The sequence below is a fragment of the Procambarus clarkii genome, unplaced genomic scaffold, assembly GCF_040958095.1.
Source record: "Procambarus clarkii isolate CNS0578487 unplaced genomic scaffold, FALCON_Pclarkii_2.0 HiC_scaffold_107, whole genome shotgun sequence".
In the NCBI taxonomy this organism is placed as follows: Eukaryota; Metazoa; Arthropoda; class Malacostraca; order Decapoda; family Cambaridae; genus Procambarus; species Procambarus clarkii.
In genome coordinates this window covers 521,732-544,818 of record NW_027189140.1, presented here as the reverse complement: position 1 = coordinate 544,818, position 23,087 = coordinate 521,732, and the positions used below count along the sequence as shown (strand labels likewise).

The window sequence follows — 23,087 nt, the reverse complement described above, 5'->3', positions numbered from 1 at the left end:
CGATGTTTATCAGTGCTATACCGACGGCTCTGTAGAAGAAGGTGGACGATGTACCGGATGTGCATGTAACATATTTGAACAATCTTCTCTCGTACATACAGCAATGAAGCGCGTCAATGACTGGGTAAGTACAACTCAAACCGAACTTGCAGGCATATACCTTGCCACGGAATTTTTAAAAGACAAAGGCAGTGGACTTACATACTGTGACTCGCAGAGTGCACTCCTGGTATTGAACGCACATAGTAGTGACACCCAGAAAATAGTCAGTGATATTCGAATGAATGTTTTAACTGCTAAGAAAACAGATTTGAAATTAAATTCCTATGGATACCATCACATGTTGCCATCTCAAGGCATGACATTGTTGATATACTTGCAAAGATAGCCTGTAGAAAACCAGTGGTAGAAATTGATATGGGTGTTTCATTAGCATTGACAAAGAGAATACTTCAACAAATATCTAATGAAGATCTCACAGACCTAACAAATTCACAAAGACCTGAAAGTTGTAGCATTAAATATTATGATAGATATCGTGAGGAGACATTCACATATGGGGCTAATAGAACAAGAACCCGGCAATGTGATGTTATAGTGGCCAGAATACGCCTGGGATATAGACGTATCTGGCAGCTTTCTCAAAACCCAAATGTCGAGTACACAATGTGTCAACTTTGTGAAAGTATTCAATACACAATGTGTCAACTTTGTGAAAGTGTTCAATACACAATGTGTCAACTTTGTGAAAGTGTTCAATACACAATGTGTCAACTTTGTGAAAGAGAAAACATGCACTCTCTTGAACATTATATTGTAGAATGTCCCATATTGACTGACTTTCGCCCTCCTGGGCTAAGGTATGCTGAACTCTGTAGTTACTATATGAGTACTGGAACACTTGATGATATATTGGACTTGTATCCAAAATTGACCATGTAATGTATCATTTATACAATGAATGTATGTATGTGATGTAACTATATAACCTGAGCTTGTAAAAGCACCTTCATCACCTTCAGTGATTAAGTGCTTAATTGCACACTAGTTTCTCTATCAGCTATCTCACCCTGTCAGAGTAAAAGAGACAAATGTATGTGAATGCATGTGTGTGTGTATATATGTATGTATATTTGTATATGTACGTATGTGTGTGTGTATGTATATGTGTATAAAGTATATATGGAAGCTGATCAGAATTACATTTCACCTTTGTTGTCGGAAAATCCGACACCATTTAATAATCATACAGATAATAACTGTATTACCAACAAGTTACCCATAGAAAACGTAACTTGTAGTGGAATTACCGTCTATAGAAAACGGGATATCATCACCACATACTATTATAATTCACCACCTATTATGGTGGGAATTATTCTTAAATACATTAGTCTTTGGACTTTACCATCATAAAAACATCTTATATAAATTAACTTAATTATCAATATTAAAGTAGAGTAAATGTGACCCTTCTATCACTTTCTGAAATCTGGACAAAGTAGGCCAGGCGTCAGTGGGGAAGGAGGGCAGCCATTGTTATACGAGACCAGAGGCTCACACGGGAGCAAATTCGGCTCCTGTTAATTTTACTTGGACGTAGTGTTATGGATACCAAAGGTGTACCATCTGTCAACACGCTGTCAACAAATCAAGTTAAGTGTTCTTTCCGAAACCCATTATTTATCATTAGTGGCCATTAATGTCATTATATAGGGTGACCCGGTTAGATCACATGGAAGCCTCAAACTAAAGGTAATTAAGCCAGGTCTTCATGTTCCATGTACTGTTTTCTCTGATATACTTGTCATATATAGGTATCTGGCTTCACAGCTAGCGTACTTTTGACAGGTCAAGACGAGGATGCAAGATTTGTGCACCAGTTACTGGGTGATATGGAAGCTACCTCAAAGAGGATAATTTGGTGTCTACACCCTAGTTATACCTGGTGGACTAACCTGCTGTACTATAAGATAAGGAACCTCCTTAATGTATGTAGTTATTTCTGTAGTTTGATTGGTTGCATATATATATTAATTTAATAACCCCCCCTAATGTGTAGAGGATCGATTTGTGAGATTATGAGATTATTGCAGAAATACAGTCCACTTATCATTATACAAATTGCTATCGAAGTATATAAATTAACGTAAATATAAATTCTATATATATTCATATAAATTAAATAAATATAAATCTCACAGGTCGGTTCCCACATTATTTGGACCTTCGGAACCGGAATATTCGGTCCTATGAACCCACATTTGGTCATCTTAGTACCGGATGAACCAGTTAACCAGTGGATTCATTAAATATACTAGTGCAGTGTTATTTAAACAAAGCCAGCAGTCAAGACGGCAGCCTAGCCTCGAGGGAGCTCAGGAGCCTCCCTCAGCCCAGTTCAGCTTCGTCAGCGGTTTCATGCACACCCACAGATATTTGGTGGCGTGTTATTTCGTGAAATGACAGCGCTAATATAGAATCCAGCCAAATTAGTGACTGTGTCTTCGCGAGATTGTTCACGGATTTCGTGGTGTTACATTTCGCGAGAGATTATCTACGAATTTTGTGGACTTTATTTCGCGAGGTCACTAATAATATTTAATACTTCTAGATAATATTAGAAGTTTCATAGAGGCTAATTAAGAGGCTATTATCAATAATTGTGTATATTATTTCTCCAAAATAGAGAATTATTTAATATATATTGCACTAGTGATCACAGTATAATATTTACTAATTGCCAACCCACAACAGGGTAGGATAAAACCATTGACTAGTTGAACTATTATCGTTCATCCTAGTCCCATTATTACCATAGTCAGTTGTACTATATTGAACAACCTAACACCATTAATGAATGGTCCAGACCCTATTTTGGGTGTAATTTTTATCAACTCGAGTTGAGTTGTATATATAATAATTTACTTATGATCATTACACCTTTGAGTGATTAATTAGTGTCTCTACCATCCTAGGGTGATATAGAAGAGCTAACCTAAAGGTACTTCCAGTGACACTGGTTTATCACTCAAATCATTAGTGTGGATGATTGTATATATATAATGTGTATTAATTTTAAGTGCTAACCTCTAGTAGAGGTAGGATTACAGCCTAGTGAGTTCAGAATTTACCCTAGGCTACCATCAGTGCTTGTTCAGTATTATGAGCAGCCCAAGTACAAGCCCCACAAGGCTTCACCAACTAGCCAGTATGGATAATGCAGGGAGAATGAAAAGAACCCTTGCAGGTCTTAAAGGCCATTTAACAAGACAGATCAAGAAATGTGAAGATTTGTCACAACAATCTCAAGTTGATTATGCTGACCTGGAAAGCTATTATCAAGCAGCTGCAGGTAAATTTGAGCAAATCAAATGTCAAATAGCAACATATGTGGCTGAACTTGCCAACACCAATTTATCAGAAACAGAAATAGACGACATTATGGTTGATCTTGCGAATTATGAAGATCACACTCAGGCCACGTTACAGCCTTATGTCAAATTAATTGCCCAGAACAAGGCAACAGCAACAACAACAACAGTTGCATCTAATACGAGTCAAGCAGAAGCTCGACTCCCTCCAATTAATTTACCCACTTTCTCAGGAAAAGATGAGGAAGATTGGGACGAATTTTGGAACAAATTCGTTGACCTTGTAGACTCAAAACAATCTTTACCAAAGAGTAGTAAATTCTCTTATTTGCAAGGCCAATTATCAGGTGAGGCTAAAACAGTAGTATCCCATCTGAGATTAACTAATGACGGCTATGATCTGGCAGTAAAACTCCTCAAGGATAATTATGCTGATCCAGAAGTAAGAACATCACATTTAGTTCATGAGCTGTTGCATTTACCCCCACCGGAGGCTTCAGCTGATTCACTCCAAGTCTTCAAGCTGGAGGTAGAATCATTGATCAATGCCCTCAGCCTGACAGCAGATACAAACGGGGCTGAGTGGGTCTTGAAAATAATTGTCCAGGAGAAAATACCTAGGGACATATTGAGACAAATGAGTGCTCATTACAATAAAAGTATCTTATCCATGAATGAAATATCTGAAGGTTTAAAGTCAGTAGTTCATCAATTACGAACACATGACAAATTAAAACCACCAAGTAAACCCTCAGAAACCAATAATAGTAAACCACAGAGTACCAAAGGTACTCCAAATCAATCTAGACAATATAATTCAACACCAAAGTGGAACAGTAGCAGTGTGGGCGTATATGCAGTGGGACCCTCCAAGCCTATAGTTACTGTGTCACCCAAGAACGTGACACAAAAGGGTACTGGAAGCTATGGAACATGTTTGTTCTGCAATGAGAAACATTCAATGTACCACTGCCCTAATTTTCCTGATAGTGACGCCCGTGTTGAGCGACTCAAAGATTTGCAACATTGCACGAGGTGCCTCAGGAAACATAACATCAACGACTGTGATACCCAATTACACACCTGTAATAGGTGTAACAAAGGTCAACACCATGCAGCATTGTGCAGAGACACCAAAACAACGTCTCCAAACCCCAAGGTGGAAGATAGCATTCCCACCACAGTACAGTACTGCAAGGTGCAACCAACAAAGAGTGTCCAATCGGCAAAGTCTAAAGGTAATACGACTTTGCCTACTGCCCAAATTACCATCCTGAATAAGAGGGCCAAGGTCCATACCCGTGGGTTGTTTGACCAAGGATCCCAGAGAACATATATTACTAAAAAGCTGGCAGATGAATTACAATTAAGGCCTGTAGCCCAGATGTCGTTCAACATCTCAGGGTTTGTAACAGATGCAGGACCTCAAGTCTACCAGGTGGTACAACCATCAGTACGCTTAGGCAGGTACGTCTGTCGAGTACAAGCCATTGTGGTGGACAAAATACCAGTAGACCTACAAGTTCAAGGTCTGAGAGCAACAGCCAAATTCCTGGAAATAGAGGAATAAAATTGGCAGATAATATTAAGTCTGATCACCTCACCGACTTCGATCTCCTTGTAGGGACAGACTATTGCCATCGATTCATCGGTAGCCCTACTAAATATCAGGGTATAACCATGTTAAACTCTGCAGGAGGTAAATTACTCTCAGGCCCAGTATCAAGCCTGAGGAGACCTATGCCTGCAGATAAACAATACCAGTAGAAATCTAAATTTGTCAGCTGATTATATTTCTCCAGTAGCATTATACTAAGGAGATTACAGTTGACTATACCAACAGAGGTTGATGTTAGTATCATCATTTGAAGCTGAAGATGAGTTCATGAGGCCTCAGTGGCAAATCAGTGAACAGTAGCCTAAAACAGCTACAAGTCACTGCGACCAATGTCACTGAACCCACTGCAGTCTCAGAACCATACTTTACTTTAATGATGAGCTATTCAATCTTCTGAATCAATTAACTAAATTAAACCCTAATAAATCTGATGACTGATTTGATACATTTATTATTTAATCAAGATGTATTCCATGGGCCTCAGTGTTTATATATCAGTGACCAGTTACCTGAAGAAACTTCAAGTTATATCTAATGTCACTGATCTCACTGCAGTCCCTGAATCATACTTGACTGTAGTACTTGATCACATCCAGTCTTTTGGGTTAAATAATATGTAATAAGGCTTGAATATTAGCCTTTCAAGAGTTGACAGGGAAATGAAATCGCATTAGACTTCTAACCCCTGCAACTCTAGTACGGGACATCCGTCCTGTACGAACAGACACACAAATGTGTGATTACTAACTACTAACATCAAATTAATCTAATAATTCGAAGGAGGAGTATCGGTGTTCGTCTGTTCTAATTAGGACTTCGACCCGTGAGCAGCCCCCTGGGGAATTATGTCGGAAAATCCGACACCATTTAATAATCATACAGATAATAACTGTATTACCAACAAGTTACCCATAGAAAACGTAACTTGTAGTGGAATTACCGTCTATAGAAAACGGGATATCATCACCACATACTATTATAATTCACCACCTATTATGGTGGGAATTATTCTTAAATACATTAGTCTTTGGACTTTACCATCATAAAAACATCTTATATAAATTAACTTAATTATCAATATTAAAGTAGAGTAAATGTGACCCTTCTATCACTTTCTGAAATCTGGACAAAGTAGGCCAGGCGTCAGTGGGGAAGGAGGGCAGCCATTGTTATACGAGACCAGAGGCTCACACGGGAGCAAATTCGGCTCCTGTTAATTTTACTTGGACATAGTGTTATGGATACCAAAGGTGTACCATCTGTCAACACGCTGTCAACAAATCAAGTTAAGTGTTCTTTCCGAAACCCATTATTTATCATTAGTGGCCATTAATGTCATTATATAGGGTGACCCGGTTAGATCACATGGAAGCCTCAAACTAAAGGTAATTAAGCCAGGTCTTCATGTTCCATGTACTGTTTTCTCTGATATACTTGTCATATATAGGTATCTGGCTTCACAGCTAGCGCACTTTTGACAGGTCAAGACGAGGATGCAAGATTTGTGCACCAGTTACTGGGTGATATGGAAGCTACCTCAAAGAGGATAATTTGGTGTCTACACCCTAGTTATACCTGGTGGACTAACCTGCTGTACTATAAGATAAGGAACCTCCTTAATGTATGTAGTTATTTCTGTAGTTTGATTGGCTGCATATATATATTAATTTAATAACCCCCCCTAATGTGTAGAGGATCGATTTGTGAGATTATGAGATTATTGCAGAAATACAGTCCACTTATCATTATACAAATTGCTATCGAAGTATATAAATTAACGTAAATATAAATTCTATATATATTCATATAAATTAAATAAATATAAATCTCACAGGTCGGTTCCCACATTTGTAAATGCACATTAATGACACTATGTAAAAGACACATCGAACACTTTATGTAAGACATCCGTAAATCTGTGTATCTATGTATTTACGTATGTAAATTAGCTTAGCATTTTAAAAGCACCGAATCGCCTTCTGTGGTTGAGTGTTCAATAAACCCTTGAACTATATGTTTAACACTTCTCTAACCCTGTCCTCACCTTAACATAATGGGTGAGGGTGAGAGACCTTAACATAATGGGTGAGGGTGAGAGACCTTAACATAATGGGTGAGTGTGAGAGACCTTAACATACCACATAGTTGACACTTGGTGTCATCACCATTAACACCTGTACAATATTCCCATTAATATCTGTATCTCAGGAGAAAAATATTTTGGATTTTTTTATCTCTTGTATAGCTTTCTGTCCCAGTTTGATTTCCTCAGACTCGTTCAAGTTTATTGAGAAAATGAAATACATCTCAAAAGGATAGAGTAACTTAGGCTATTTCTACCCTCGTCTATATATGGACCCTCAAGGGGCTCACAGTACATCAGACAACGAATCCGAAGCGCTGTCCACTCAGCTATCAGCGTGCTCAGTATGCTTACCTGGTTCAGCAGTGCTTGGGTTGCCTGTATGGTGGGGGGGAGGGGGGTACTGGGTCATGGTCGTGAGGGCGTCCTCACAGTGCGGTTGTCTCTGGGAATGAAAGTTTTGAGAGATGAGGTAAAGATTCTCCCACAGTGGCCTCCCTCACTCCACTAGCTCAGCCCACCTTCCTGTGATTTGATCTCCCGCCTCAAATGTAGAGTCCACTTCCCTCCTACCTTTGCAGTGGCAAGAGGATCGTCGTTTAGGATTCTTGGGCAACCACAAATTTCAGTGGCACTGGTGGCCGTGGCACTGGTGGCCGTGGCACTGGTGGCCGTGGCACTGGTGACCGTGGCACTGGTGGCCGTGGCACTGGTGGCCGTGGCACTGGTGGCCGGGGGCACTGGTGGCCGGGGCACTGGTGGCCGTGGTTCTGGTGGCCGTGGCACTGGTGGCCGGGGGCACTGGTGGCCGGGGGCACTGGTGGCCGTGGTTCTGGTGGCCGGGGCACTGGTGACCGTGGCACTGGTGGCCGGGGGCACTGGTGGCCGGGGGCACTGGTGGCCGTGGTTCTGGTGGCCGTGGTTCTGGTGGCCGTGGCACTGGTGACCGTGGCACTGGTGACCGTGGCACTGGTGACCGGGGGCATTGGTGGCCGGGGGCACTGGTGGCCGGGGCACTGGTGGCCGTGGTTCTGGTGGCCGGGGCACTGGTGGCCGTGGCACTGGTGGCCGTGGTTCTGGTGGCCGGGGCACTGGTGACCGTGGCACTGGTGGCCGGGGGCACTGGTGGCCGTGGTTCTGGTGGCCGGGGCACTGGTGGCCGTGGCACTGGTGACCGTGGCACTGGTGACCGGGGGCACTGGTGACCGGGGGCACTGGTGGCCGTGGCACTGGTGGCCGTGGCACTGGTGGCCGTGGCACTGGTGACCGGGGGCACTGGTGGCCGTGGCACTGGTGGCCGTGGCACTGGTGGCCGTGGTTCTTGTGGCCGGGTCACTGCATGATGTGTCCCAGTGTGTGTAGGGTTCAGTGAAAACATTCATACTGTGTTCCTAGTATTTCACTCAATTCTTTGATATCATGAACATTCAGCTGTGTCGATGAGAAAGATCCATGAGGCTGGAGTCCAGATAATTTGGACGATTAACGGTGATTATATCAGGGGTGAGGTGGGGGTCGGGGTCGACCTTGTGCCCCCTCCCCCCTGAAGGGGCACCACGGTCCCACTGCCCTTCCTTCATGAAGTGTCATTGTGAAATGTTTAGTTCCGATTCCATAGACTTTAGCATTTGTATAACAGAGGACTTATTCAATCTTGTGTTGATGATATCCTCAAAATGCATCCGGAGTCTGCCAGTGCAGACCGCTTATCACATGCCTCTGTATGACTAACCATCCTGTGTGATGGGGATTTCTTAGCATCACCTAGTTAGCTTTTTTGACACACTGTACTCCACTTCATATAGTCTAGGGCAGCTGCACTAATGCAGATGTACCTCATATCTTAATAAAAAAAAAAAAAAAAAACGGCAGAGATTTGGCTGAAATGTAACAAAGATGCAGTTAAATTAGATCTAGGTATCCCCATCTCTACTGTCAAAACTATATTTGTCCAAACACTCAGGTCTGAAAGGAAAGAAATTACTGACTCCCAACGACCTGAAAGCACGAGTATAAAAAGCTATGATTTGTTCAGATCTGAAAACCTATATCTATGGGCAGCACAAAACGTGGACCAGACTGAGCGACACAGTGGTTGCCAGGATCAGGTTGGGTTACCGTTACCTGTGGCAGGTGGCTACCGTTACCTGTGGCAGGTGGCTACAGGTGACGGGTCTCCCAATCCTGAGCACTCTAGGTGCAAACTCTGTGAGCAGGAATTGCGACATGATCTCCCACACTACATCACCGAATGACCTATTATTAGTTATTAGACCTTTCAGACCAGTTGGCATGAAGTACCTGGAGCATTGCAATTACTTTATTCACTCTCGTGTTCTTGAAGATATCCTCACAGTGTACCCAAAATTTGCCAGTGCAGACTACTGCACATATGGCCCTGTATGACTAACCATCCTGCGAGATGGAGACTTTTAGTACAACTGCTGCCTTATTCACTCTTGTGTTGATGATATCCTCATAATGCACCCAGAGTCTGTCTGTGGAGACTACTGATCACATGCCTCTGTATGAATAACCATCCTGTGTGATGGTGATTTTTTTAGCATCACGTAGCTAGCTTTTTGACGCACTGTACTCCCCTTCATATAGTCTAGGGCAGCTGCACAAATGCAGATGTATTAATAAAAAAAAACGGCAGAGGTCATTGCATGGACTTAAAGAGAAACTTGGCACTAGAACTTTAGAAGCTCAAATGGCAATTGAGAAGGGGAAGTGTAGAGGAATTACCATAACAAGCAACAAGAAAATCGTCTCCATTAATTATCAATAGTTTCTTACTAGTCTTGTGAACAATTTGCAGCACCGTATGTTCACCACAACATCCATGAAAGGATCTCAAACTTCTGAACCTCAAAGTATGTATATATCACTGCTAAGTAAAATGTGCCCATGAAAAAAAGACATCTGGCCTGATGAAATATCACCTAATTACAGAGAAGCTGTAATTTTAAGAAATTCAGGATTGGTCGAGTTACTAAGGAAGGAGTTAAAAGGTACTCATCAGTGCTTACCAGTATCATAAGAAAAGCAAAACTTTCATATTATGAGACTAGATTCAAAGAAGCAAAAGGCAACATGAAAAGCACATGGAATACCATCTCTAATATCCTAGGAACTAAACAACACTCCCACAACCAGATAACACTCTCTAAGGATGGCCTTACACCGTCATCTGACTTAGAAATGGCGAATGAATTTAATAGCTTCTTTTCATCGGTTGGTGCTAACCTTGTCAGTAAAATCCCACAGACTCAGACACATATCAACACATATCTCTCGGGCAGCTATCCAAACTCTCTTCTCCTCTCACCAGTCAGCCCGACAGATGTTGTGTCCATCATACACTCACTAAAAACCGAAGCTGGGAACATCAGTGAAATCAAATCCATTGTGTACAAGAGCGCCTCCCATCCATTGTATATAAAAGCAGAGCTATAGGTGCTCTTGCGCCACCTATAGCTCTGCTGTTCAACAATTCCCTTGAGTGTCATACCTTCCCTGATATTCTTAAAAAAGCAAGAGTAACGCCAGTTCATAAAGGAGGTAATCCGGTAGACATAAACAATTATAGACCAATATCGAACCTACCCATACTATCAAAAATATTTGAAAAAATTATCTACAAACAGCTCTACTCCTATCTCGTAAAATTCCACATTCTTAGCCCCTGTCAATTTGGCTTGCGCTCCCAAAAGAGTACCAACGATGCAATTATTAGTCTCCTTGATATAGTTTACTCAGCCCTTGACAAAAATGAGTTTCCGATTGGACTCTTCATTGACCTGAGAAAGGCCTTTGATACTGTTAATCACAATTACCTCTTACGTAAACTCCATCATTATGGAATCCGAGGCCATGCACTGGACTATATCCAATCCTATCTTAGTGATAGACACCAATGTGTAGCCATCAATAATATAACCTCTCCCATTCTACCAATAACCGTTGGAGTGCCACAGGGCAGCATCTTGGGACCTCTTCTATTTCTTATATACATCAATGATCTGCCTAATGTGTCTAACATTCTGAAACCTATTTTGTTTGCTGATGATACTACCCTCATCTACTCTAACCCCAACCCACATACACTAAATAATGTTGTTAATAATGAACTAAAAAAAAAAAGTCCACTTATGGATGTCAACCAACAAACTAACACTTAACATAGAAAAGACCTACTACATTTTATTTGGAAGCAAATCTACAAATGCAATTCAGCTTCAGATAGACAATGTAAACATTAGCAATAAAAATGATGGAAAGTTTCTTGGCCTATTCCTAGACAAGAGATTCAACTTCAGTACCCACATACAACACATAACTAAGTCTCTAAAACAGTTGGTATACTCTCCAAAATCAGATATTATGTACCTAACTCTGCTCTCATCTCTCTATATTATGCACTAATCTATCCCTATCTTAATTATGGTATCTGTGCATGGGGCTCAACCACTGGAGCCGATAGGGAGCCGGTCGGCCGAGCGGACAGCACGCTGGACTTGTGATCCTGTGGTCCTGGGTTCGATCCCAGGCGCCGGCGAGGAACATTGGGCAGAGTTTCTTTCACCCTATACCCCTGTTACCTGGCAGTATAATAGGTACCTGGGTGTTAGTCAGCTGTCACGGGCTGCTTCCTGGGGGTGGAGGCCTGGTCGAGGACCGGGCCGCGGGGACACTAAAAAAAAAGCCCCGAAATCATCTCAAGATAACCTCAAGATAACTGCAAACCACCTTAAGTCCATCATCACCCAGCAAAAATCTGCTATCAGAATAATAACAAATTCTGCTTTCTGGAGTCTAGCCCTCGCTTCGGTAGGAGACGGACGTGTTGAATCGGCGCTCCGGCTGTTGGTGTTGTTTACCAATTTGGCCGGTTGAGGGCGGGTGTGTCTCTGCCTGCCTGTGCTGACGTGGAGTTCGCGATGGGGGTCCCCCTCCCCCTATACTGCGGGCTCAGTCTGTGAGCCTCGAATTTTCCGGCCGGGCTGGGTACCCAGAGATAGCGCTGGTGTGTGAATTGCTTCATGTCCCTGTGATCAACATTTATGGTGTCGAGCTGGTGACAGCTCGTCGAGCGATATTGAAGTTTACCGAGGAATTGGCATATCGCGACTTTCTCCGTCGTTACGAGGGGCGGACATTGCCCCTGCCGGATGGTGCGGGCACTGTGTCACTATCTGATCGGAGTGGTGCCCTCACGTACGTTAGTGTGCATGGGCTTCGTTGGAGTTTCCAGAGAGTCTACTACGGCGGTACTTCGGCCGGTATGGCGCAGTGGTTAGTGTGCAGGTGAACGTGGTGTCTTCCAGTCCACTTAAGGGTGTGAGGACTAACATACGCACCCTGGGCATGAGGCTCCGGGAAGATATTCCGTCCTCTGTGCGGCTTATGGGCTACAACGTTCGGGTGCTTTACGCCCGCCAGCCTCGGACGTGTTATCGTTGTGGCCTCTTGGGCCATCAGGCTGCTGACTGTTCTGCGCCTGTCGTTGCACCCGTGAACCTCTTCAGTGAGGAGGATTTTCCACCGCTTCCTGTGGAGGAGGATTCAGTGGATGTGGACGTCTCTTCAGCCGCGGATGTGCCCCCTGTGTCGCCTGTTGCACCGCCTGGTGCGCTCCCTGTTGTTGTCGCCTCTCCTCATGATGTTGTGGCGTCGCAGGGTGATCGTCCTGCTCCGACTAGTGTCCCTGGGGTTCTTCAGACTGCCTGCTTCTCGATTCCCCCGTCTTCCAGTTCGTCCTCTGCTGCGTCTGACCCTGTCCCTGCGCCCTTGCCGGCTGTTTCGGCTTTGCTGGGTGATGGGGTGGATCCGGCGCTTCCTCCTGTGCCTGGCCTGGTGCCCCATGTGGTTGAGGATGCTGCCGTTCTGCGACGTGCGTCGGTTCGCCCAGCTTGTGTTGCGCGTGTCTCTGAGTCGGCCTCCGGGTCTGATGATGTGCGGCCAGAGCCTAAGCGTTCCCGGCTTTCGACTTCTGCTTGGGCTGACATTGGCGATTTCGACGCTTGTGGATCTGCCGGCGACGGAGGGGTGGCTCCGGTTGCGTTGCAGACTATGGTGGTGGCGGAGGTGCATTTGCCTGAGGGTGCCAGTGCCGGTGTTTCGGCCTCCACTTCAGATTTGGTGTCTGCGGTTCCTGCTTCAGGTGCGTCGCCTGCCTCGGATGACTCCGGTTCTTCGTGGGGGGGGGGGGGTGGTTCCCCCTGCTGAGGTTCGTGGTGAGCAGGGTGGCCTGGTGATGGTGTTGAAAAAGACTGCTCACTCTGGGGGTTCTGTAACCCCTTCCTCGGTCCCCGTTTCATCGACTGCGGTCTCGACGCCTCTTCCGTCTCCGGCCATCTCTTCAGTGTCTCCTGCGGTCTCGGTTGGGACGTTACCATCTCGTTGCTTGTCCCCTGCTCCTGTGCGTACGGCGACGCGGCCGTCCCGACAGCCCTCGTACGCTTCATCGGTGTCATCTGCTACCTCGAAGGACGTGGTTTGCGCTCCCCAGCCTCGTTATGCGACTTGCGTCGGTGACCTTCAGGAGTGGCCGTTTCCACCTGATCTGGAGGTTCCCGAGTTTATGCTGGGCCTACGACGGCAGGGGGATCGTCCCCCCACCGACTTGGAGTATTTGATTTGGGAGGCCTATAAGCGTCGGTATCCTTGGGATTCGTTCCCTGATAAATATCTTCCTGTCTCTGAGATATGTATTCCTCGCTCATGATTCCTTTGTGTATTGTGGTGCATGGTTGTGGGGTGCGGGTCAGGTGTGTGTGTGTGTGGGGTGGGGCAGGTTTGTTTCCCGGTTCCTGCGTGCTCCGGTTTGTGGTTATGGGTTTGTGTGGCTTGTGTGTGTGTCCGGTTCCTGTGCGGTCCGGGGTTTGATTGGTGGGTGTCTGGTAATTACCTAAGTGTAATTACCTAAGTGTAGTTACAGGATGAGAGCTACGCTCGTGGTGTCCCGTCTTCCCAGCACTCTTTTTCATATAACGCTTTGAAACTACTGACGGTCTTGGCCTCCACCACCTTCTCACTTAACTTGTTCCAACCGTCTACCACTCTATTTGCGAAGGTGAATTTTCTTATATTTCTTCGGCATCTGTGTTTAGCTAGTTTAAATCTATGACCTCTTGTTCTTGAAATTCCAGGTCTCAGGAAGTCTTCCCTGTCGATTTTATCAATTCCTGTAACTATTTTGTATGTAGTGATCATATCACCTCTTTTTCTTCTGTCTTCTAGTTTTGGCATATTTAATGCTTCTAACCTCTCCTCGTAGCTCTTGCCCTTCAGTTCTGGGAGCCACTTAGTAGCATGTCTTTGCACCTTTTCCAGTTTGTTGATGTGCTTCTTAAGATATGGGCACCACACAACCGCTGCATATTCTAGCTTTGGCCTAACAAAAGTCATGAACAATTTCTTTAGTATATCGCCATCCATGTATTTAAATGCAATTCTGAAGTTAGAAAGCATAGCATAGGCTCCTTGCACAATATTCTTTATGTGGTCCTCAGGTGATAGTTTTCTATCTAGAACCACTCCTAGATCTCTTTCTTTATCAGAATTCTTTAAAGATTTCTCACATAATATATAGGTTGTGTGGGGTCTATGTTCTCCTATTCCACATTCCATAACATGACATTTATGAACATTAAATTCCATTTGCCAAGTGGTGCTCCATATACTTATTTTGTCCAGGTCTTCTTGAAGGGCATGACAGTCATCTAAATTTCTTATCCTTCCTATTATCTTAGCATCATCAGCAAACATGTTCATATAATTCTGTATACCAACTGGTAGATCATTTATGTACACAATAAACATCACTGGTGCAAGAACTGAACCCTGTGGTACTCCACTTGTGACATTTCTCCATTCTGATACATTGCCTCTGATTACTGCCCTCATTTTTCTATCAGCCAGAAAATTTTTCATCCATGATAGAAGCTTACCTGTCACCCCTCCAATATTTTCCAGTTTCCAGAACAACCTCTTATGTGGAACTCTGTCGAAAGCCTTTTTTAGGTCCAGATAGATGCAGTCAACCCAACCATCTCTTTCCTGTAATATCTCTGTGGCTCGATCATAGAAACTGAGTAAATTCGATACACAGGATCTTCCAGATCGAAAACCATACTGTCTGTCTGATATTATATCATTTCTCTCTAGGTGTTCTACCCATTTAGTTTTGATTAGTTTTTCCAATACTTTCACTATTACACTTGTCAATGATACAGGTCTATAATTGAGGGGGTCTTCCCTGCTGCCACTTTTGTAGATTGGAACTATGTTAGCCTGTTTCCACCCGTCTGCTACGATTCCTGTACACAGGGATGCCTGAAAGATCAGGTGAAGTGGAATGCTGAGCTCAGATGCACATTCTCTCAGAACCCATGGTGAAACGCCATCTGGGCCAGCTGCTTTGTTCTTACCGAGCTCCTTGAGCATTTTTTCCACTTCGTCTCTAGACACCTCTATGTGTTCTATGTTGTTCTCTGGAATTCTTATTGTATCTGGTTCCCTAAAGATTTCATTTTGTACAAACACACTTTGGAACTTTTCGTTTAGTGTTTCACACATTTCCTTTTCATCTTCCATGAATCTATTTCCCATTTTCAACCTCTGAATATTATCCTTTACCTGCAATTTGTTGTTTATGAATTTATAGTGCGCGTGTGCGTGTGTGCGTGCGCGCGTGTGCGCGCGCGGATTGTGTGTAATGCTTGGGTTGGCGACCAGCACGGTGCCTCCGGACTCCCAGTGGAGTTGGGCAGATCCAAGGTTAAATAATCTTAATCATATCATAGTCCATGGGTTACGACACGTCTGGGGTTAACCATGGTGCTGGGTCGATCCACGTCCTGCTCCAAAGATTTTCCAACAGCCTCTGTCACGTCCAGCTTCCAACAGATGCCTTTTAACCTCATCTCTGGCAATCTCTAAGTCTTCCAAAGTTGCTTGCTTTACTGCTGCATCTCTGTAAACTTCAGAAGTCCTGGGACTTCTTGCTCTATTGTGAAGACCGCTTGGAATCTCTTGATTCACACACTTTGCCATTCTCTCTGTCCCCCCCTTTTTAAGTTTCATCACCCGTTCTTTTTCTGTTTTCATATGAGTGGGTCAGTTTTGGTTGGGTCTTGACTCTGCTTGTGATATCATTTTCATACAGTCTCTCCGCTTCTCTTCTCACTCCTGAAGTACTCATTCCTGGCCCTCTGGTATCTATGCTCTCAGGTATTCTGTTATTCCTGTAGTTTCTCCATTTCCTTGTACTTGATTATTTTGCTTCCTACGTTCCTGATAGTACTGTTGAGGCTAATAGTTTAGTGTGTTTTAAAATTAGTACAGATTTTGATACATGATTGATAATGAGACAAAATTTTGGTGCAGTGCTGTGGGATTGAACTCGCTCCTCTGGTTATCCCAGATTCACCCAAGATAAGAGTGCATCTTGGGTGCATTCCACAACATTGCTCCAAATTTTGTCATGAAGAAAAATTGTTGTATCTAAATTGTATCCACATCGTATGGGGCAGTAGGCCACTGCTTCTTCCCAAGTTTTTATGTTCTGAACTATTGCAGGTGATTGCAGCGACCTGGGCCATCTAGCGCGACCACTGCTGGTAGCTGGCCTGCGTCACGAGGTGAACGACCTGGTGTGGGCGTGTGAGAACCACCTGGCGGCCGAACTCTCGCCCACCGCCGCCCCCGACATGCTGTTGCTGGCGCACAAATACGGGGCTGCAAGGCTCCGCGAGGCCGCCCTCCAATATGCCCTCCAACACGTGCGTATTGTCCCCCACCCCTCTTGTGCCCACATTCTCGCACATCATGTCTTTTTCTTGTCCATAGCCTAGTTTGGCGGCAATGCATGATCACCCAGACTCCTGTTTGTACACTTACGTTGTTATGAATGTGTGTAAAAGTCTGCGTTGCTTTCGTCTTGCACATCTTTCGTCATGTGATGCAAAGCAGAGTGCTGTTCCACTGTACTACCTGTGCCCTAAACCTCGACTAGATGAAATAGACGTTCACACTATATATCTCAATGGAATGATGTCATTCCTAACGAGACAACTCGTGACGTCTCTAGATCTTTGTGTCGTGCAGTGTGGATCACATCCATGCCCTCATCCACCACAGATGGACCTTTCATTCAGATAGGTATTTAGGCTGGTGACGCTCGTGCTTGGACAGTAAAACTCACCTTAGGTAGTAACAGTAGGATTATCTCAATTGTTGCTCCCAGTGTGACATGAATTATCTTCCTGTAAGGATAAATGTAAATTTTTAGGAGCACTTCTAAAATTATTTGAAATAATTTGTAAGAATTTAGTAATATTTTTTTAACAATTTTAAGAAAGAGTTAAAGGCTTAATTAATAAGTAAGGCTATTTATGTGTCTGTATCAAGACATACCCTCTGTACCATGATGGGCTAAATGTATCTAGACCACAAGTTCTCTCTAGCTTTACATAGGGTGTGGAAGGTGCCAGCTCCTAACCACAATGTAATTTTTATGACCCACATTAGGTGTAGGTAGTGTGAGATACCCGCTCACACTGATGCATCTATAGTGACTTCCAAGCTCCAAATAATTCTGGTAGACCCTCTGGATGAGATTTTTTTTAGCCCATCATGGAACAGTGGATAGTACATCTCTTGGGAGCCCAGAGATGCCAGTTGAGTTCCATCTATTGTCATAATATTTTCTCAGATACATTATTTATAGTGTGACTTCATTGTTAAAATAGATGTTGTATTGCCTCTTGTGACTGATTAGTTTCAAGGTGAATGAGCATAAAATAATTTAAAACATTTAAATTCGTTATGTTCTCTTACTATAATTATTTGTTAATTTGGGTGGGCACGTTAACCAAACGCTGGGTTAACATCTATGAGGACGCACATAGACAATGTCTATGTGCGTTCATGTAGCAACTGAAAACATCTGTGTGCGTTCATTCAGCCCTGGCAATGTCCATGGGCGTTCATGCAGTTTCTGCATGGTCCATGGTGTGATGGTATCTAATATTTTACATGTATCTTTCCTACAGGCAGCAGAGGTGACAATGCAGCCTTCCTGGGCATCCCTTGCTGCCCGTGCTCCCAACCTCATTTTCGAGTTCTCGCAACGTCTCGCCCAGCAACCCAATGTCAACATAGCATGCAATCCAACATTAAGACCTGACTCCATCGCACACCGGGGACTCACCCCACCTATCCCACATTAAGGACCAACTCCATCCCGCACCAGGGACTAACTACATTCCACACCAGGATATGATTCCATCCCAAATCAACGACACTCGTCTGATACCTGGGACTGAGTACATCCCATACCAAGGAGTGATTCGATCTCGCATCAAAGACCGACTTCATCCCGCACCAGAGACTGACTCTACCCCACTCCAAAGACCGACTCTATCACACATCAGGGAACGACTCCATTCCACTCCAGGGGAATGACACTATCTCCCACCAGGAACCGACTCCATCCCACCATAGACTGACTCTATCTCGCATTGAAGACATAATTTCACTCCCACACAATTGGCATCACCTGACGGGTAAGATAGTATCCTCCTTCAGAAACTTCGCCAACACAACAATGTTATATCCTGCAGCTCTAACTATTGATTTGTCATCTTACGTGGCGATCAAACATTGTCTGGAGGCTTCATAATAAGAGCGCATCAGGCTCGGTTCATTGCAAGGACAGGCTATTTATGTGAAATTATGTAAATATCATATCAATGTTTATATCCACACACACGTGCATACTCTCACACAAACCAGTGCTTAAATAATATCTTCACTACCAGATTCTAGTTATTTTTAATCGCCAGCCCCACCCTATCTGCCCCATTGTCGTCTTGAGGGGGCTTGGTGGGCGGCTGCTGGAGTGTGATGCTCCATGGGTCAGTCCTTCTGTGACCTTAATTTTCTAAATATATTATTATTATTAATTTATTATTATTATTATTATTATTATTATTATTATGCTCCTGTTGCTGTCCTCTCGAATTCTGCCGGATGACTTTTCCTTATGTTTCGTTTTTCTCCCCCCCCCCCCTCATCTCCTGTCTAATTGTCATTTCCCACCGACCTTTTGCCTGTTTTGATTATTCTTTCGGCCTTTTGTTTTGGCGCCCGGGTGTTTGAGAAGGCATACTCTTGCACCCGTAGAACTGTGGCACCCAACGTCTCACGCGAGGGGGATACTTTTATTGTCAATCCTTCTTTCGTCACTGAATGTGATCTCGACGGACTGACGGTTCTTAAGGTGGTGTTTGTGGAGAGTATACTCACGACGCACCCCTAGGGGGCCCCGGCAAGACGGCAACATGTCTCTTGTTGAGTGTCCTGTCCTCTAATTGTGGCTCCGTGGTGGGTGTGGGGGCACATTCGGAAATGTGTTCAGCTTCCCTCTTGTTTTCATGCCGATGACTCCTGTTCCTCTTATGACTTCTTGGGCTTGTGGGGTGGGCGACCAGGCCCCCCGAGTCGGACTGCATTGGAAGACTGGGCTCTATAGTCCCTGCTACATTGCGCCCCAGACCTAACTCCTCCTCCTGACCCTCCTGACTACTTCCCTTGGCTCCCCTCCCTCCTCTGTGGTTGGGTTGAGCCCTAAGCCCCCAGCGGTGACCACTTCGTTCCCTGGCCCAGCTCAGTCTCATTGCAAACGTAAATACTGCACTTTTTAACCCCCCCCTCTCTATCTCTCTCTGTGTGTCTGTCTCTCTCTGTGTGTCTGTCTCTCTCTGTGTGTCTGTCTGTCTCTGTCTCTGTAATTACCTAAGTGTAATTACCTAAGTGTAGTTACAGGATGAGAGCTACGCTCGTGGTGTCCCGTCTTCCCAGCACTCTTTGTCATATAACGCTTTGAAACTACTGACGGTCTTGGCCTCCACCACCTTCTCACTTAACTTGTTCCAACCGTCTACCACTCTATTTGCGAAGGTGAATTTTCTTATATTTCTTCGGTATCTGTGTTTAGCTAGTTTAAATCTATGACCTCTTGTTCTTGAAATTCCAGGTCTCAGGAAGTCTTCCCTGTCGATTTTATCAATTCCTGTAACTATTTTGTATGTAGTGATCATATCACCTCTTTTTCTTCTGTCTTCTAGTTTTGGCATATTTAATGCTTCTAACCTCTCCTCGTAGCTCTTGCCCTTCAGTTCTGGGAGCCACTTAGTAGCATGTCTTTGCACCTTTTCCAGTTTGTTGATGTGCTTCTTAAGATATGGGCACCACACAACAGCTGCATATTCTAGCTTTGGCCTAACAAAAGTCATGAACAATTTCTTTAGTATATCGCCATCCATGTATTTAAATGCAATTCTGAAGTTAGAAAGCATAGCATAGGCTCCTTGCACAATATTCTTTGTGGTCCTCAGGTGATAGTTTTCTATCTAGAACCACTCCTAGATCTCTTTCTTTATCAGAATTCTTTAAAGATTTCTCACATAATATATAGGTTGTGTGGGGTCTATGTTCTCCTATTCCACATTCCATAACAAGACATTTATTAACATTAAATTCCATTTGCCAAGTGGTGCTCCATATACTTATTTTGTCCAGGTCATCTTGAAGGGCATGACAGTCATCTAAATTTCTTATCCTTCCTATTATCTTAGCATCATCAGCAAACATGTTCATATAATTCTGTATACCAACTGGTAGATCATTTATGTACACAATAAACATCACTGGTGCAAGAACTGAACCCTATGGTACTCCACTTGTGACATTTCTCCATTCTGATACATTGCCTCTGATTACTGCCCTCATTTTTCTATCAGTCAGAAAATTTTTCATCCATGATAGAAGCTTACCTGTCACCCCTCCAATATTTTCCAGTTTCCAGAACAACCTCTTATGTGGAACTCTGTCGAAAGCCTTTTTTAGGTCCAGATAGATGCAGTCAACCCAACCATCTCTTTCCTGTAATATCTCTGTGGCTTGATCATAGAAACTGAGTAAATTCGATACACAGGATCTTCCAGATCGAAAACCATACTGTCTGTCTGATATTATATCATTTCTCTCTAGGTGTTCTACCCATTTAGTTTTGATTAGTTTTTCCAATACTTTCACTATTACACTTGTCAATGATACAGGTCTATAATTGAGGGGGTCTTCCCTGCTGCCACTTTTGTAGATTGGAACTATGTTAGCCTGTTTCCACCCGTCTGCTACGATTCCTGTACACAGGGATGCCTGAAAGATCAGGTGAAGTGGAATGCTGAGCTCAGATGCACATTCTCTCAGAACCCATGGTGAAACGCCATCTGGGCCAGCTGCTTTGTTCTTACCGAGCTCCTTGAGCATTTTTTCCACTTCGTCTCTAGACACCTCTATGTGTTCTATGTTGTTCTCTGGAATTCTTATTGTATCTGGTTCCCTAAAGATTTCATTTTGTACAAACACACTTTGGAACTTTTCGTTTAGTGTTTCACACATTTCCTTTTCATCTTCCGTGAATCTATTTCCCATTTTCAACCTCTGAATATTATCCTTTACCTGCAATTTGTTGTTTATGAATTTATAGAATAGACCTGGTTCTGTTTTACATTTGTCCGCAATCCCTTTTTCAAAATTTCTTTCTGCCTCTCTCCTCACTGCCGTGTAGTTGTTTCTCGCATCTTTGTATCGCTGGTATGTTTGGGGGTTCGGCCTCTTCCTGTATTGATTCCATTTTTGTGTCTTTCGGTCTCTAGCCCTCTCGCAATTTCTATTGAACCAATCCTATTTCCTAGTTCTGCATCTCTGTTTTGGTATAAATTTTTTGTGCCTTTATCATATATTTCACAAAACTTGACATACATCTCATTCACTTCCTTGCCTAGCATCAAGTCTGTCCAATTATACTCACTAAAAAAAATTCTAAGGTCACCATAATGTCCTCTCCTGAAGTCTGGTTTTTCAACTGCTTCAACCTCCTTATTTTCTTCCAGCTTATAACGCATTGCATACTTTATTCCCAAAAAGACATGGTCACTTTTACCCAAGGGAGGAAGGTACTGAATGTCAAATATCTCTTCCTCCTTCCTGGTAAATATCAAATCTAGCTTGGAGGGAACGTCCCCTTCCCTCATCCTCGTAGCTTGTTTAACATGTTGATACAAGAATGTTTCCAGGATGAGGTCTACAAATTTACAGGTCCAAAAATCTTCTGTTTTAGCTTCATATGCTTCCCAGTCTATGGATTTCAAGTTGAAGTCACCGACTATCAACAGTCGTGATCTATCGTTATCCGCTCTCGCTATAATCTCTCTCATTATTGTTATAAGATCTTCACGTTTACTATCTAGCTCCTCCTTTGACCATGTGCTGCTTGGCGGTGGACTATATGCATTTATCATCATTAGTTTATCATCCTCATAGCAGATCTCTAGTGCTATTATGTCAACTTCTTGTGGATTGGCAGTCATTATTTCCTTCACCTTTAGGTGTTCTTTTACCAGCACAGCAACGCCACCGCCTTTTCTAATTTTTCTGTCCCGTCTCCAAATTGAGTAGCCCCTTGGGAATATGACCTCATTTAAAATTACATCTTCAAGTTTTGTCTCCGTGAGTGCAACAATGTCTGGTGTCTGCAGCTGTATTACATCACTTAACTCCAGTATCTTCGATCTCACTCCATCTATGTTGGTGTATGCAATCTTCAGGAACTTGTTCCCCCTCTCCTTATTCTTCACTCCCCCTCTCTCTATTGATTTTGTTGGTTTGCCTTTATGTACCACTTTACTGGTTTGCCTACCCCTATCACTTTGTAGAAAAAAGAATTTATTTCTTCTTCATTCCTGCTCTCATTTAAATGTTTTGCCTCGGCGAGGTTCAGTTTCAGCTTCTCTCTATCTTCTTTTGAAAGATCTCGTCTTAACGACCACCCTTTCCCATCCTCATCACTTTGCAATTTTCTAGCATTCCTTAGTACTTCTTCCATCTGTTTGGCACCGTTTAGGGTGATCCTCAAAGGTCGATCTTTCCCTTTTACGTA

General features: G+C 43.5%; 2 protein-coding genes across 2 annotated transcripts in view; one reads left to right on the top strand and one right to left on the bottom strand.

Annotated features, from left to right (window-relative positions):
- Positions 1-19,047, top strand: part of LOC138360313 (origin recognition complex subunit 3-like) — a 174,876-nt gene extending 155,829 nt beyond the window's left edge. The window contains exons 9-10 of the mRNA XM_069320232.1: positions 16,661-16,863; positions 18,136-19,047. The gene's annotated coding sequence lies outside the window, so the exon portion shown is untranslated. The remainder of the gene's footprint in view (positions 1-16,660; positions 16,864-18,135) is intronic.
- LOC138360319 (uncharacterized) lies at positions 7,675-8,457 on the bottom strand. The gene has a single exon (XM_069320237.1). It carries the CDS (start codon positions 8,455-8,457, stop codon positions 7,675-7,677), a length of 783 nt encoding a protein of 260 aa, XP_069176338.1.
- Positions 19,048-23,087: the final 4,040 nt, after the last annotated feature.